Genomic DNA, 18,692 nt, shown 5'->3' with positions numbered 1-18,692 from the left:
CTGGCTTGTCTGGGCTCATATCCGGACTCATAATAGTTAATTTGCACGTAGTTCTGTAATTGCCATCTCCCTCCTATCTGAAAAGGCCTTTCATTCATTTTGTAACTTATAAAACCACAAAATATTAAACTTAAAACCAACACTTGTCACATTTTGCGTAAAGATTCTTCCAAGAGCTCTTAACACATATTTATATAATAAATTATATACCTCTTGTGGCGGACCTTTTCAAAAAAGCATCCGTGTTTTATATAAAAAAACACCTTTTAGTCCTTTGTACTTGTGATTGCCGGCTTATTGTTCTTTTAACCTTGTTATAAACAAAAACAACCAATACTTTCTTTATATATCTCGTCAACTATGTTTCTTTACAATACAACTGTAATCTTAAACTTGTACACTTTCATGTGTCCAAAACAATAAAAAACACTTAAAACAAAAACAAAAACCAATAACCAAATCAGGTATCCCAGATCATTACAACAGCAATGACACCAAGCCCCAACGTCACAGCCAACAACTTATAATGAGGAGCATCTACACCACCCGGCTTTTGCGCCTGATAACCTCGTAACAAATGATTAATCGACACGTATATAAACACCCCACAAGCGATCCCCATTGATATCGCAAATATCCAGTCAGCAACCCGACCTTGTGTCGTGGCATCGATTATTATTCCAATTGCAACTCCAATGGGACTTGATATCCCGAATGCAAAGGCGTATGATACGCATGATAAGAACGGGCGGTCTGGAATCATTCTTAGAAGAGCGATTCCCATTGCGATTGCTGCGAAGATCTTGTGAAGAGATATTGTCCATAGGGCTTTCCATGAATCGGCTTTGGAATCTGCAATTCCAATTGCGATTCCTTCAAACACGGAATGGAAACATAATGCTACTATAAGTAGAATGCTGTCTCCCAGAGATGAAGCTGATGTCATTCCGATCTTTGGATGGGTGTGTTTCTCTTTTCCGTTCCGGTTTTCCCCTGTTATCAACAAACCACGTTTTATTATATGCTGTTTGTCGACATGTAAACGAACAAAATGTTCAATGAATTGTTTGATAAAAAAGTTTGTTTATGTTCGTTAGTTTATGTTTGTAGTTAGTTCTGTTACATGTTTACTAAAAAAAAAGTTTTGGTCAATTACAATTTAATTGAGTTTAGTTATTTTAGTTTGTTAGACCCAATAGATTGGTGTTCCATTTACTTTAATTGATGTTATGTTAGCTTTTATGTTTATGTTCATTTGTCTACTATGCTAAAAAAAGTGTCTTACAGTAGGAATAAATTAAAAATTAATTAGCTAATAATATAGACTTAACTTGTTACTTCTATATTTGAAACAAAAGGAAAACAAACCGATTCACCAGCTGAGAAAAGTAAACAGAAGCATATAAAGTAAATGAGAATAATAAAAGTTAATAATTAAGAGAAAGAAACAGGTAACAAACTTACTTATTAGTGTTGTGTTTGCCATACACAACACTAATCGGAAAAAAAAAACAAACCTTGATCTTCAACATCATCATCAGAATTAGTGTTGTGTTTGCCATACACATACGCAATAACACCATCAGCAAGCATAGTAAGCAAATAGCCACCACAAGCCAACATAAACGCAAAAGGGTATTCCACACTAGTCAACTCCTCAAACGTCTCATTAGCATCACTCAAAAAATGCATCATAGCCGTACCAAGAAACACACCGCCAGCAAACTGTGTACCCAACACCAAAAACCCATCATTCCATTTCAAGAAATAAGGAGACACGCCACCAATAAACGTAGCAAAGAATATTATTATTAGACACCATATCTTTACTAGGATTAAAGATCTTGACCGGAGGTCGGGTTTTTCACCGCCGGTGGATGAGTCACCGTCGTCGTCGTCGGCGCCGCCGTGAGCGGAGGCGGAGAGAACGAGTACGAGGAGGAGAGAGAGGAAGAACAGGTGGCGGAACATGTTTGGGTTGTTTGAGGAACACGATGAAGCAAACGAGGATTGTATAATAAATATATTAGAAATATTTTTTTTTTTTGGAGATACTGTAGTTCCGGACGATGAGGGTAGTATTGGAAATGGGAATGTGTAGTACAAGTACAAATGTACAATTACATGTTTGTGTAGTAGATGCAGATCTGGTTGTGGTTGTTTTACGTTACTAGTAACAGGTCAATGTGTGTCATTGTCTGAATTTAATTCGTCTTTGGATATTAAGAAAACAGTTTTAAGTAAGTCAAATAATCATCATCAACCTAGCTATTTTTACTTATTTAACGTTTGACCCTGTTTAGTTTTCCAAGAAGTCAATAAGTAATCAAATCATTCGTTTTTTTAAGTTTTTAAGAAATTTTGTTTGAAAAGCCTTTTATATTTTAGATTCATACTACATCCCTCTCATTAAGAGTATCATGGTTTAAAAAACACAAAGTTCAATGTATATTGAATAATTACTTTTTTTGTGTACCAAATGACAATAATGTCATTGAAAATTTAATTGGGTCCATCAATATTGTTTATTAATGTTAGTTGTGTGTGTTTAAGAATAAACTTGAAAATTAGATAATAAATTTTGAAAGTGGACATTGACAAACAAAAAAGGAAACGTTGACAATTTTAATGAGACAGATGGAGTAAGATTTTATTAACTTAATACCATAGCGAAATATAAACATTTCATTAAATATTTTTTTAACGGCTAATTACGAATCCTTCAATTAAATACCGGCGAAATTCACCAAATCGAAATGCGTCTTCAAAATGATAATTTTATATTAACCACTTACAATAATTTTATATTAACCACTCACACATCCACTGACAACCAATTTAATTAACATTAAAAAGTTATCGAGCGTGAATATTGTTTCTTCAAATTTACTCACAACAAAATGATCTTTATCTCCTCAACTCACAACTGCTTACAACTACTCTGTATAATACAAAAAAATCACTCACTATAATATAAAAGACCTGCTGAGAATATTCTAATACTAAATTTTTTAGATGTATGAAAACCAAATATATTTATATTTGTATATGAGAATAAACTTTAATATACGTGCTTAAGAAGTGGAATTTTTCTTGTTATTTGGAACATTTATTTATTAATGTTAGAGCTAGCATGCTCAGTATTTAATTGTTGATGAAATTTCATTTTTGGGCGCCCAAAGTCCCAAACATTCTTTTGAACGAACCTAATATCTCCTATGTTTACGACGATTTTGTTCATAGGTGTTAGAAATGCTACTTAGAAACTCATGGTCTTCTACGAGGGCCACATAACGTTCCTACATAACAGTTAACAGATGAGTGGCTACAGAACCTTTTTTATATGGTCGACTCTATACATCTACCAATTTGTTTGATCTAACTATAACAAAACATGTTTTGACTATAGAGACCTCTTATTGTTCGCAACCAAAGTGCCAAAATGCTTTCTAGGTATAGATATTAGATGTATCTTATTAACCGAGCATCTCTCATTTCAAAATTCAATATCCGGCTCATATAAAGCGTTACACTAATTAATGTCGTCCTTATGTATGTTTATCTTGCATACAATTACAAATTAAAAACAGACGACTATGCTCTACCAAGTAAGCTATTTCCACTAGCTCTCTTAAAACTTATTTCTTCTTCATGCCATCTATAACATCCGCCCCCTTGCACCAATATTGTCCGCTTTGCCCAACGAAGAGCTCACGGATTTGTTTTTGGTTGCCCAGGTGGAGACTTCCCACCAATATTGTCCGTTTTGCCCACGAAGAACTCACGGTTTTGTTTTTGGTTGCCCAGGTGGAGACTTCCCAGGAGGTCACCCATCCTGCTACTACTCCCACCTGAGCACGCTTAACTGTGGAGCTCTCCTCTCGTCCATTCTCGTTAAGCCCAAAACGCGTTGGTGATTTAAGAGGTGAGACATTTACTTATGAAACAATGATCTCTCTTGTCCACGGCCGATGTGAGATTTGCCTAGGATGTTACACCCTCCACGAGACACAGCTACTATTCAAACATGTATTGCTTGCTTGAATATGTTTTGTTTGTTGCAGAAAATCTGATTGAGATTTATGAATCATATATGGTGTTTACCGAGTTTCTTTCAAGATTTGAGTTTGGTTTCTATATTTATCTTTTCAATTTGGTTGTCAAGTTTTTGCTATAGATTTAACTCTCTATATCATTCTATGTTTGTTGGCCGTTCAAAAGAAAAATATAACTCGAATTATTAAATCATTACATAAAATGAATATATTCATTACAGAATATAAAAACAAAGTTTTAGTATATTTCAGATTTCCTTTTTATTGTCCTCTTTACAAATATGATTATTTTTCTAAATAGTTTTAAAAAATAACTAGCATTGTTTATTGGTTATGAACAAAAATAAAAAAAAATAAAAATAAAAAAGAAGAAAGTTGTTCGAGTCAATCGTCAACTTGAAGTGGCGTTTTGGTGGGGGTACGCAAATACACCATAACCATATAATATAGGACAAGGACCTCCATGACTTTAACCTTATTAATATCCAACTACTTGGAACATTCTTTGGAAAATTAAATTAGAAAACCAAAACATAGTAAATCATGTGAAAAAAACAACCAGATTAAATTTTCATGCACAAAGTATAGCTTAATAAATAAAACTATAAAACAAACTTTTGTAATCCACACTTTTGTTATTTTTTGAAAGTAACCTGCATAAAGAACCTTTCTTTCGAGAGTGAAAATAGAGTAGGTAAAAAATAGGTAAAGTGGAAACAAGTACACCAAATCATTATAGAATGAACTTTTTTTAAGAATTATAAATAAAATTACATAAACTTATGATTTATGTTGAATACAATATTAACAAGTTTATAAATAAAAAGTGTTTTTGGATTTAATTATTTAAATAATCTCAACTTTCACAATCGAAAACACTCAACCACTTCCTCTTTATTGTATAGAACCCTAACGTCCTACCCCCCCCCCCCCTCCTCCACCCACGTGACCCACCGCCATCACTAGCGGTCAACTTCTCCACTGTTGCTCACCATATTGCATTCCATCAGCAGCGATTTGTTGGTTTTCCATCCACAATCGTCTATTACTTAACCCAAACACCACGATTCTCCATCGTGTTCGGCCATCACCATCAATGTTTCACGCACATAACGGCCTCTTCCAATATATTTTTTATTTTTTCAACTTTTAATAGCCAAAAACCATAATGTAACCAATGATAAGTTGATGATGAAAAAGAGAATTGGGGGGGGGGGGGGGGGTGTTGAGGGATGGATGAAGAAATGCATACCTATAAACGTATTTGAAGTGAAAGATCGGAAAATCGTTAAACCCTGTTACGGGTGGTGATGGTCGCCTACTGTTCTATAGACCAAGACTCTCTTAATTGTACTAGAGAGTCATTTTGTTGCTTTTGTTTTACAATAAGTTAATATATATAAAATACATATATAAGTTTCTTTAACAATTTAACAATTATGGGCATCAGAGAGATTGTGTCTGTACGGCTGCCCGTACATGGCCAAGACAATCCTAGTAAGATAATAAGATTATGAAATTAATATATTTCCATTTATGTACCCAAATAAAAGTAACTATTAGTCTATTATAGTAACAAAAGATAAAATAAAATAATAAAAGTTATGAAGTATGTCATTATATTTTATTTTTCCTTGTTAAATGCTGAGTATTTAATATGAGGCATATGATTGTGGGGTGCCTGAAGACTGAAACGTTACGTTTAGCAAGTTTATTGAAAGAGATGTGTCCAATTGAAAATGGGGTTCACACGAATAAGTCCATCTGTCCTTTTCATCAAACTCACAACTCTTATTTAATATTATATTAACTCTTTTTTTTTTCATATAAAACTTTTTTAGAAAAGCAAGCAAATTCATTAAAATCCCCTCACAATATAGGGACATCCAATTACATATGTATGGACTTTGACTATTTAAGGAAATTGGATTGATGAGATTTATCATGGATTTCTTTTATAGTAGTAAATTGAAAATGGGGTTCACACGAATAAGTCCATCTGTCCTTTTCATCAAACTCACAACTCTTATTTAATATTATATTAACTCTTTTTTTTTTTTCATATAAAACTTTTTTAGAAAAGCAAGCAAATTCATTAAAATCCCCTCACAATATAGGGACATCCAATTACATATGTATGGACTTTGACTATTTAAGGAAATTGGATTGATGAGATTTATCATGGATTTCTTTTATAGTAGTAATCTTAATTGATACTGAGACATGTCACTTGAAAATTCATTCTTAACCAAAATTTTCTGTTAAAATTATTTTCCTATTTTCAATGAGAATTTATTTATGTCAGTATAATTAAAATATATCAATCCATCATTTCATAAAATAAATAATTACCTAAATATGGAGATAAAAAATATGCGGGTTTTCTATGTTAGTATAATAAACATACTAGTTTTAGAGCCTGTGTAACACACGAGATTATACAAATTATAAAATTGCAGGTAAAAAAAATAATTACATAACGTATATTATATTACATCTATGCTGGTGTCTATATTATATGTGTATAAATTGATTTTATTTATATGATAAAATGATTTTTTTAAATAAACTTAATAAAAAGATGCACATTCAAAACGTACCCAAGAACGCTTTTTTTTTATTATAACATTCATTGTCTGTATCATATATGTATTATTGAAAAAATGCAGACTTCTCATACAATAGTCATACAATAGTAATTCTGACCATTCAGTCTAAATACTGAAGGAGCGTTACCTTTATTGATATATTTATGAATTTGCAACCCATAGAAGAAAATGAGAACATTAAATTATAACGACGGGTATTATTCAAAAACTATATTTTTATGAGATAAACCATTAAAAAGATTTTGATAAGTTTAACAACAACAAAAATAACATGTTAACCTGTTTGATTTTGTGAATATTTTGTTTCATTTGAGCATAGTGCTGCATGACATACTTTCCATACAACGTTCTGATCACCATTGAATGAAAAATTAATGCTGACACAAATGCTCCATATTTGACACAATAGAATCATTGACATGCCCGGGATGGCATGTCGTAAGTGTTCACAATATATTATTAAATTTTAATAGTTGAGGGAAAAATAGTCAATTTACCAAATCCCGAACCTTTTGATTTTTTTCAAAAATGTTCTTGAAAATAAATTTAAAACCCAGGTCATGTTAAAATTCTAACTTTCGTACATTTGACATTTCAAGTTAACACTTTGAACTCGTAACATTTTTGATGATAAATCTATTTGCGTTCTCAAACTTTAAAAATAATTAGATTTCTCATTTTGACCCAGATGTAGTTAACATGTACCAAACAATCTATTTACCAATTTTTTTTTACTGTAAAAACCAAATTTATATTCCACAAAACCTGAAACAATCCTTGATAAAAAAACCAAGAAATTAAATATGAAAAACTGTCATATATGAAAGTGATTGGTATATATTTACTAAATTAATTGAAAAAATATATATGTTATAAATTAACCGAAAAAATATATTGATAGATTTAAAGCATATATTTAAAATTTATAAATTTATATGACAAATTACAATAATAATAATAATAATAATAATAATAATTGATAAATGAATTGATTTAAAAAAAACAGATCAACTTTTAAGTAAAGATTTTTGATTTAATAAGTTAAAAAATTATTTTGTAAAACAAAAGTATGTTTGAGTTTTGTTTTTTTCTTTATAATATTCAACAGTACACATAGTAAAATATTTAATGATAACATTTGAAATTATATATTCTTTTCAATCTTTTAAAAAATATGGTTTGTTGTTAATTTTTAAAGTTCATCAAGTATCTACATCTACATATTCTAATAAAGTAAAATAATTGTAACACTTGTCGATTTATGCATAAGTCTCACAAGCATTTACCAAGATTTGATCATGTTTGAATGAGTGACCAAGATTGACTATAAATAACTATACTTTGTCATATATGTGAAGTTAAAAATATTATAATTTTTAGAAAACAAAATATAGATTACAGATTCGATAGGATCGTTTAAGAGGCAAATTCCTCTTTCAAATGGGCTGACCTTGTCTTGGCAAATAAATAATGATACTGCATTATATTTTACGTTATTTTTGGAATTTTAATTTTAATGTTTACATTAAAGTTGGTGTTTAAATGCATACACTAATAATGGTATATATGAAATTTCATGCTGGGAAAAGAATTAATTTAATTAAAGCTTTTGATTTTAAAAATGACAAACTTTTAGTTTTAACTTTTAAGGATTACCACTTAAAATGATTTATTTTCTTGAAATATTAGGAGAGAATTTGTGATTCACTTAATTTTTTTTTAAGTAGCGACCAATAACTTTGATCAGTTGCTAACACCCTATTTTGTGATAGTTGTTTACTACCATATTAGTTTCCTGACTTAATGTTGTTTTGATGATACAAAGATTTTGGAAAAACGCTAATTGCTCTTGACGCTTCTATATCCAAACTTTGATCATATAATATAGAGAAAACTAAAACTTTCCTAAAATTATATTATCTTTTATAGAAAAAAAGTTATTCAAAATGGAATATATAGTAAAATAATATGTTAATATATATATTTTAATAAAAATGTATAAATATAATATAAATAAAATGTAAAAGGAAAGTGAATATGGACATGTATTAGTGTCAATTAAGATCTTAGTTTTTGAAGAGAGAAAAGTTGTGAGACTTATGCATATACTGACACGTGTCACAATATTTTACTTTATTAGAATATATAGATTTATATTTTTAATAAAATCATATGTACATTTTTTATTATTAAATCAGTTTATAAACACCTTTCAACGTAGGAGTTGAATGTGGTAAAAGTTAATGAATAATATTAATAAGTCTAAAAAAGATAAAAACAAGAAAAAATTATAAATGAATATCAATTTTAGTTTCACGTGTTCATTCAACTTCTATGGATCCATAGAGTTATCATCTATCTCTTTCAAATTTTTAATACAAAAGTGTGTTTTAGTCATGCTAATTTTGTATATGATGTTATCTTTTTATGTCATTTATAATGAAAAATCTTATAATCTTTTGTTAGAATTCGTTATTCATTAAAAAATATAATTACAACTTATAAAATCAATAGATGCATCTTTTTCATGATTATGAATAAATTGTGTGACAATTCATCACGTATTCTTATGAATATTCTATTAGAAAATATAATTTAAACTTATTAAACTATTTAAGTTGACAAAATATGGATTTCTTTAATTTAATCAATATTTAAAGTTTAATTGTATTCCTTTTGAGCTTTCTGTGTATCACACGGGTTCTAAAGCTACTTATTATTATAGATTAATTCTTTCTATCATATTAATGCATATACTAATACTTTATGATTTTATAATTTATATGAATAACATTATATAAATATAAACAATCGTTTAATTTACAAGTCTATTAATCAATCTTAACATAATATATTTTGGCTCGAGGTCACTTAACTCAAATTAAGCTTTTAAAAAAGAAATATACAGTAATTCATCAGCATTTAACTTGTTCACACTTTAATCTGTAAGGCCCCGTTACCGGTAGCCCTACTTTGGTGTTGGATTTACTCATAAACACAGTTCTAAATCAGAGTTAATTAAAACATTCGCGGAACATTAAAGCTTCAACCATAATATGTTACATAACCTTCAAATCGTGTCTTATAAAACATTCATAGTCATTTAAAATAAAACATAGTCTTTAAAACATCACAACATTTCTTCGAGATGCCAATCTCTTCGATTCCATGCCATGTGTCTTCAATCATGCCAGCTGCCTCAACCTATTTGCCTGCGTGCATACTAAAAGTCAGCTACGCTGAGTGAGTTCTAGTTAATCACATAACTTACTTTACATACACATACACGTGCCCGTAGGTACACATTACATACTTAACCTGTCCATCAATCTTTCATACACATACATATCTAACCTTACGTTATAAAGAGCATTCGCCCTACATACCTCGGATATTATTAGGGTCCGGTACCCTACATCCTCGGATATTATTAGGGTCCTGTGCTCTTCATCCTCGGATATTATTAGGGTTCGGTGCCCTTCATCCTCGGATATTATTAGGGTCTGGTACCCTTCATCCTCGGATATTATTAGGGTCCGGTACCCTTTCTTCCATACCTTTTTAACATACTTTTCTATATACATAATCGTAAGTTTCATACATACATCATTCATTCTTCATCTTACAACATACATATAACATCAACCATTTCCTGGCAAAACATGCAATTCCGAAGATCGTTCATGTATCGACAAGAAACCATTCATACATTTCACATAATACATATATGGCATACACTTATCACTTAGGATAAGTGTATTAACTAATCACATCGAGTATGCACACAACCCCGAAAACATAACAAGGAATGGGGCTAGAAACTCACCTGAAGTCGGTTACGTTCACCGTTAATAGTTATTCCTTTCTTCAGTTGGGCACGGCTAATTGTATAATAATTACTCGTATCAATTATCTATCACTAGCCATATCACGTTTCTATTCTAATTATAACCCTCAACGGACGGGGGTCCGGGGGCAGCTCCCCTGGCAGCGGGGTCTAGGGGCGGCAGCCCCTAGCAGGGTCCAAGGGGCAGAGCCCTTGGCTGGGGTCGAGCTGCCAGGTCAGCTTGGAAAAGTTTTATTTCCATTAACTGTCATAACACATTTTCCATTAAGATTTTTGAATCATTAATTAATTTGCTAACTCAAAAGTTCAAGGGCCTAATTGTAATTAATTCATTCTTTTATAAGTCCGGGGATTGTTATGTCATTTTATCAAAGTTCTAATTTGTTATTCAGTTCTTAACGAATGGGAGTTCATAGCGAATTAACTATTATAACGAATCTGGCTTTGTAACGAATTAGACCTCATAACGAACTGGTCCTTATGACGAATTGGACCTTATAACGAACTGGTCCTTATGACGAATTGGACCTTATAACGAACTGGTCCTTAACGAACTGGTCATCATAACGAGTTGGACCTTAACGAACTGGGGTTAGTTCGTTCTTCTTTCGTTAACGAATCAATTCACGAATCAAGTCTAGTTCGTTAGATCTCCGCTAACGAATTACTTGTTAATTCGTTAGTTTTCCATAGCGAATTAGGATTAGGTCAGGGAATGTCAGAACATTCCCTGACACCTCCTTACCTCGTATTAACTTTTCCGGCGCCGCCATTGCCGGAAAACCGCGAACACGTCGGAAAAACGAGTTTTAGCTCGTTTTTCACCGTTTTTCGTCCCGTTCGATCCAGATCTAAGCTAGGGCGACCACTAAGCTCATCATAGGTTCGGTTTATACCCGATTCCACCCGGATCTCGTGACTTAAACGGTTTAACGGTGTCGGCTCGTTGTTTCGTGACTATATCTAACGGGTTAAGCTTATACAATATTAAACTATCATTACCTCGGGTCAGTGCTCGGTTTCCTTCTTGGTTTCGGCTAGAGAAAAGGGAAGAACTAGAGAGAGAGATCTTAAGTGTGTGTTTTGGGTGGTGTATGGAATATGTGTAGAATGGGAATTAGATGGTGATTAAGCTTTATGTATTTATAGATCATGGGCTTAAGCCCATGGTCTTTCCTTCTTTCTTTATATACCCAAGTCTATAACCCATATTCATTTAACCCAACACTAGCCCAACTCGTATTCTATTTATCTAAACTGATAACGACCCATTATAAATAGACGAAATTTATATTATTCTTATAACCAAAAGTAGGATGTTACATAATCCCGTAGATAAAACTCAGTCCCAAACTCCCAAAGTAACTTATATTCTATGATGGCACACCCCAAACTCCCAAAGTAACTTATAGCTAACCTATATTTTATTGTAGTTAAAATATACAGCCCGCCCGGCCGGCCTGGCCCATCTCATACATCTTTTCTAAGACCAGTTCATGTGATAAAGAAAAACCACTATTAGGCTCATAAGTTGCTTTGATGATTTTACACCGTAACTTATAGCTCATTTTCCTTAACCAAAACTACTTTCATAGTTTGTTTCATCTTCGTTATTATAATCTTTCACAAAGCTTCCAATGTACAAACGTCTTTTTATGAGTTAAAACCTCATTCAATGTAATAACTATATTTTTGTCCTCTTTAAAACCCTAAAATATATCCTATGAATACTCAAACCAAAAGTTGTTAAGATCAAAGATGGAAGAACAACCTTCTTCTAGCTAATGGTATATGTGATGTATGTAAGTATTTGATAAGTCAAAAACACCTTAGAATGTTACCAAAGACTTTGTGGATCAAATGTTTAATAACATTTAACAACACTTGCACTATCCTTCACTTGGGTGATCAAAACCGAACCGATATCCCTTTCTTTATAAGTTCGCGGATTTAGCAATGGTGTTATAGACTTGGATTGCCAACTTGTAAGCCATGTCACAATGGAAATCCAAAACGGACCAATTTGAAATATTAGATCTAGCCACATTGAAATATAATCATTTGATTCAGTAATGGGAAGTCTTCCCTGCAAGCTAAAACTCTAAGAACTTGCCCCATATGGTCTTGGACAGTTTTGATGAAGTGCGGAAAGCAAGTTGTGTAACTTCCACAACTAGCTACCATAGAGTGATATATTTGTACAATGCGCTTATCAACAACATGTATCTTGATGTAACTTCACAATTAGCTAACCATAATGATATATATATTGAGTTTTGGCATGTAATTGCAACAACCCGGTCACCCTTAAAACCGTATAACTTAAACAAGACCCATTAACCTATTTATCTAAACATACCAGTCAAACATGTTAGCGAGTTGTAATTAAGTTGTAAACATAAATGAGTTGCAAGGTTAGCAAGTCAACTTGCTTAATTATGAAATTTTTTAGGGTTGACAAATATGTTAAACATGTCAACCCAAACATGAATGTTTTAATAACAAATAAATATACAATCCAAAACCTAACTATATTATTAGTTTAATATTTTTTACAGTTATCATCAATACATTACTTTTGACCATCATTATGCATCAACTAAATATATCTTTTAAGGATTCAATTCCACCATAAGTTAATCCCAGAACATTACCACAGCAATCACACCAATCCCTAACATTACAGCTAACAACTTATGGTGGGGAGTGTCTACAGCCGCGGGTTTCCTTGCTTGATAACCTCGTAACAGATGGTTAATCGATACGTACACAAACACCCCACAAGCTATTCCCATTGATATAGCAAATATCCAATCCGCAACACAACCCTCTTTGGTGTCATCGACTATGATTCCGATTCCCACCCCAATCGGGCTTGAGATCCCGAAAGCAAAAACATACGCTGCACACGATAAAAAGGCACGGCCTGGAATCATCCTTAGAAGAGCAATGACCATTGCAACTGCTGCGAAGATCTTGTGAATAAATATGGTCCACAGGGCTTTCCAGGCATCTGATTCGGAGTCTGCAATTCCGATATCGATACCTTCAAACACTGAGTGGAAACACAATGCAACTATTAGCAGCATGCTGTCCACGAGCGAAGAAACTGATGATATTGCGGTCTTTGAATTGCTCGTTTCGTCTCTTCCATGCCTGTTGCGCCCTGTAATCAACAACCTATGTATTATTATGTTGCTTCTTGAGAAAGTATGGGTTAATTGTTTAGCAAGCAATATATATAGTAAAAAGTTCTTTTGATTTCTAGGTAACTTTAGGAGACAATGTCTATGCTTTATAGGTGGTCTTTGAGCCATGAGAATGGTAGTAGACTAAGAAAAAGAAGGTCCAATAAGTTTGCAATCAAGGTACTCACTCGTATACATTTTATTTATTTATTTATTTATTTATTAATATTTAGTTAGCATATAGTATGTCGCCTTATTAAGAAATTGCGCTCATTAATTGTTTTTCTAAATTTAATGATACAATTTTATTGATATAAAGTTTATTAAATTAAAGTTATTTTTAAAAACATACTTTATTTTTGAAATTTAACTTGGGTTTCGATATAAATTACATCGGAGTTTTAGAAAAAACTAAACAAATCTTTTCATTTTGATAAAGATATATAATATTAACAAACACAACTTAAAAGAAAAATTAACTAAATTATATATGGAATAAAAAACAGAAAACTAGTGTTTGGATCTAATAAACGATTTTTATCGTGCGAAATGTGCGGAATAAAAGGAGGCAAAGACGGAATTACACTGAATAGCGTAATTATACTAAATACATATACGACTAGCGTAATTACAATGATGCTATAGTTTTACAACTATCGTAATATATATTACACTACATGTATAACTATAACATAATATTTATCATGCTAGTTCTAAAACTACAAAGTAATAACGCTAGTAATATTTGTGTTGTAACGTAATTACACTTTTACAAGAATGCACCGTGTGATTTTTGCTTAGTTTTTGTACGATATGATTGGTTTGTGCAATATCCAACCCAAATAAATAAGCTTCAACTTATTTCCAGAGTCTAGAGTACGTAGAGGACTAGCCCAAAGTACAATCCAAATATGTATAAAATAAAAGGAACATATAAACACTTATGAGTCTTCCAAACCACCTAGAACTAACTTATATATTCCTATAGTAACTTTCTATGAATGCAAGTGAAGGAACCAACCTTGATTCTCTATATCGAAATTACCCTGCTTTCCATAAACATACGAAATGACACTATCAGCAAACATAGTAAGCAAATAGCCTGCACAAGCCAACATAAACGCAAAAGGGTATTCAACACTTGTCAACTCTTTAAACGTTTCATGAGAATCGCTCAGGAAATGCATCATCGCGGTTCCAAGAAACACGCCACCAGCGAACTGGGTGCCGAGGACCAAGAACTCCTCATTCCATTTAAAGAAATACGGAGACACACCGCCTACAAAAGTCCCAATAAATATTATTACAAAACAACAAATCTTCACTAGAATCAAAGATTTTGCCCTGAGGTTCGGTTTTTGGTTGGTGGTGGTGTTATCATCATCATCGTCGTCGTGATCACCACCACCGCCATGAGCAGAGGTGGAGATTACGAGCAAGAGGACAAGAGAGATGAATAAAAGGTAACAGAACATGTTGGGTTTGAGTACAATGAAGGAGTTAGACAAGGTTTAATTGGTTTATGAACAAAAAATATCGATAGTAGTGGAGGTGTTTAATATATGAACCACATAAACTTGGTTAGCATTTAAAATGGTTGTTACATGTGACAATGATGGGCATGTTATAGGTGGACTGGATCTTGATAACGAGAACATAAATGGTGTGATCGATGATTCAGTCGTGGGTTATTTAATTTCTCCGGTCACTTAATTACCTGGCCTACAGGAATTAGCAAGCTGACTCGTCTTTTGTAAATTTTCACAAAACATTGTTAAAGGATACATAGTATCTTGACTCCATTATGAAAATGAAATGTCTAAAAATCCACACCGTAAAGATTATGGACTCAGATAGCAACTCAATAGAGAACACCATTCTGTTTCAGATCAACTTTTTTTTTTTGTAGTTTCGTGCCCACATGAAAACCCGTCACGGGCTTAAAGCCTCATGACACTAGCTTATGGTCAAGGGTGGCTCAACGTTTTTGAAGGCATAAAACAAACTAAAATGCTGAGACCTTTTCAAACTATCGAACTTTATTTGACATTATACAAAATCTAACTATAAATAATACATAACACCAGTGTTTTGAAACCGTTTTCTAAAAACCCGGCCAGGGTTTGCGGGTGGAGGTATGTTGGATATTATGGTCGGTTCTGGTCAAGTCAATGCGGACCGAACCGAATTGACCCGGTAAGAGTTACACCGAGATTAACGAACTCCGAGCCTACTTAATCTTAAATGGGCCAGACATGAATAATCGAGATTGTTAGTGGACTAGGCTTTAAGTTGATGGCTGGGCCAAAAGCCCAATGAGTTTGAGATTAGGTTTAACCCTAATCTAATATAAACAAATCATTGTTTATTATCATCTTAATCCATCATTAGCAAAAACCCTAGCCACCCTAACCTGCTGCCGGCGCCGGCCGTAATTCCGGTCAGCGGAAAACCGCCGCCACCTCCGCCAGCCTCTACACCTCGCCGGAACACCACCATATCCATAGTTATTGCCTGTGTTGTTGTTTCCGGCCACCGTCACTGCTCTATTTGCCACTGTAGCCGCCGTGGGCCGCTGCCGTTCGTTGCCGTGACCAACAGTTGCCGCCGGAGCTGCTGCGCCGCCGCCACCTGCCGCGCCGCAGTCCTCTGCCGCCATACCAGTTACCGGATTGTTCGTGTCAACCTCTAGCAACGTTCATTAGATCTCGGTGTTTCACTCGGTTTCGATAACCGAGGTATAAACTATCAAACTAGATCTATGGTTGATTTATTTATTATCATGCTCGTATAGTTGTAACCGGATCCGAGTTCGGGTTTCCGGTTTGATTTAATAATTTGTTTTCCGCTGCGTTTTATAATACGTTTTTATATATAAATTATTAATATTGATTAATAATTACTTAAACGAAATAATTAACTAAAACGGGTTAAAAAGTTTGACCGTTTTCGTTCCGAACCACCGTTGAAACCCTACAGTGGTATCAGAGCCGCGGTTACAACGTACGAGTCGATTCCGGTTCGTTTAAACCGGATCTACATCTCAAACTTTAAATCGTTTAAAGTTTGTAGATCTAGATTAGTTTTCGGGTAATTTTAGATTTGGTCAAAATTTTTGTTTATTTTATTTGACCAAGTCAAAACGACCCGAAATTTAGTTATTTTGAATATGTAAATCCGGCTCCGACCTATGTTTGTTTGGTTGTGTTTAGATCTTGAGTTTGTTTTTGGCCATATAGATGGTTCAAAATTGTAATCGGTTATTATTTTATTTTTCGGTTTTCTTTTTGGCCATATTGGATGGTTCAAATTTGTAATAGGGCAAATTGTTGTTAGTTTATAAATTTGTATAAAAGAAGATGCGATGATAACCGAGGACGAGCTCAAGGATTTCTTGGAGTTAGTGGGAATTCAGACAAGATGACGGGATGCACCTTGAAGTCCATCCTTGTGGTTGTTTTGTGTTGTGAACCCCTTGACCCGATCGGTCTCCCTAATTGGCTCTAGCGAGACCGATCACCTTTTGGCCATAAGGATTTACATATTATTATTTGCTATTTTGGTTGCTTGATTTGTTTATAATAGGATTATATTATCACCAATTTAATACCAAATAAAATTGGAAAATAAACATTTTTTAATTAACCATTTATGTTTTGCAAATTAAAAGCGTTTTGATTTCCAAAACTAATAACTTAATAGTTTTCTATTAACTTAAAATTGGTTAGTTATATCACGACAAACTTAGTTTTAATAGGTTATTTAAAACTAAGTGTCCTGAGAGATGAAAGAGTTCATCAATTCGTCACGATAATAAATACAGTAAAATTTGACTTTTACTCTATTTGGTAATTTTAAATTTAATCCAATTTAAAACCAATAGTTTATGCCAATCCTACTACAAGTCACACTTGAGGCATAATGCGAAATTTCGAGCGTTTGGAACTACAGCACCGCACTTGTTTTCTAGCCTATCCCATCAAGGTGAAAGCGTTTCGTTGACACACCCGACCCTTTCACACGTCACTATACTAGGACAACTATTACTTTACCCTCATGTTACGTGCTAAAGCTGTCTGGAGACTTAAAGTGGGCAAGATGAGGCTAAACGTATCCATACAGACAATCGTTGTCTCTATAGGCCTCATAACCGAGAGTTGTGCTCTATTCACAATTGACAATCGTTGTCAAACAAACAATCGTTGTCACTCGCTGTCTGGAGACTTAAAGTGGGCAAGATGAGGCTAAACGTATCCATACAGACAATCGTTGTCTCTATAGGCCTCATAACCGAGAGTTGTGCTCTATTCACAATTGACAATCGTTGTCAATCTGCCTAACCACTTATTAATGTTGTGTGCTACAGCTGCCTTTAATAACTGGAAGCCAGATTCTCATACTATTATTTCATTAATGTTATTGGGTCATTAATAATGGGATTACAACATCGAAAATACTACATAAATTTAATTTTGCTTTATTAATCAGATGTCTTCAAACGAAAATTCACCCTACGCCCTTAAGTCTATCCTTGAGATGGAGAAACTAAACGGTACCAACTTCATCGAATGGCACCGCAACTTAAGACTCGTTCTTACTATGACAAAGCGCCTGTATGTTCTCGATGGACCTGTTCCAAACGAGCCTGAAAACAACACAGCCGCTGCTCGAAAAGCTCTTGACAAGCATAGGGATGACTCGACTGAGGTCTCCTGTATTATGCTAGCCACCATGACTTCTGAGCTTGCTAAAGGCTTAGAAGACTTCGGTGCCTATGAGATGCTGGAACAACTCAAAGGCATGTTCCAGAAACAAGCCCGTCAGGAGCGGTTCGATACCATGAAACAACTCATAAGTTGCAAGATGGCAGAAGGGTCTCCCGTCAATGCACATGTTCTTAAGATGAAGGGGCACATCGATTAGCTCAAGGAACTTGATTATCCCATGCTTGATGAGATGGCATCGGATTTCATCCTCAACTCTCTCCCCAGCT

At 33.5% G+C, this 18,692-nt stretch overlaps 2 protein-coding genes across 2 annotated transcripts; both read right to left on the bottom strand.

Annotated features, from left to right (window-relative positions):
- Positions 1-362: 362 nt before the first annotated feature.
- On the bottom strand, positions 363-2,029 carry LOC143563761 (zinc transporter 11-like). The gene is made up of 2 exons (XM_077051233.1): positions 1,518-2,029; positions 363-993 (listed from the first exon to the last, which is right to left on the bottom strand). The coding sequence occupies exons 1-2, from the start codon at positions 1,969-1,971 to the stop codon at positions 461-463; spliced, it is 987 nt and encodes a 328-aa protein (XP_076907348.1). The 5' UTR covers positions 1,972-2,029; the 3' UTR covers positions 363-460.
- An 11,081-nt stretch (positions 2,030-13,110) lies between these two features.
- Positions 13,111-15,307, bottom strand: LOC143563760 (zinc transporter 11-like). Its single transcript, XM_077051231.1, has 2 exons — positions 14,721-15,307; positions 13,111-13,677 (listed from the first exon to the last, which is right to left on the bottom strand). Exons 1-2 carry the CDS (start codon positions 15,172-15,174, stop codon positions 13,148-13,150), a joined length of 984 nt encoding a protein of 327 aa, XP_076907346.1. The 5' UTR covers positions 15,175-15,307; the 3' UTR covers positions 13,111-13,147.
- Between the last annotated feature and the right edge of the window lie 3,385 nt (positions 15,308-18,692).

This window comes from Bidens hawaiensis, unplaced genomic scaffold (genome assembly GCF_021521415.1).
Source record: "Bidens hawaiensis isolate Kalapana, Puna unplaced genomic scaffold, B.hawaiensis_p1.1 tig00021515_1, whole genome shotgun sequence".
In the NCBI taxonomy this organism is placed as follows: Eukaryota; Viridiplantae; Streptophyta; class Magnoliopsida; order Asterales; family Asteraceae; genus Bidens; species Bidens hawaiensis.
This window is presented reverse-complemented; position numbering and strand designations above follow the sequence as displayed.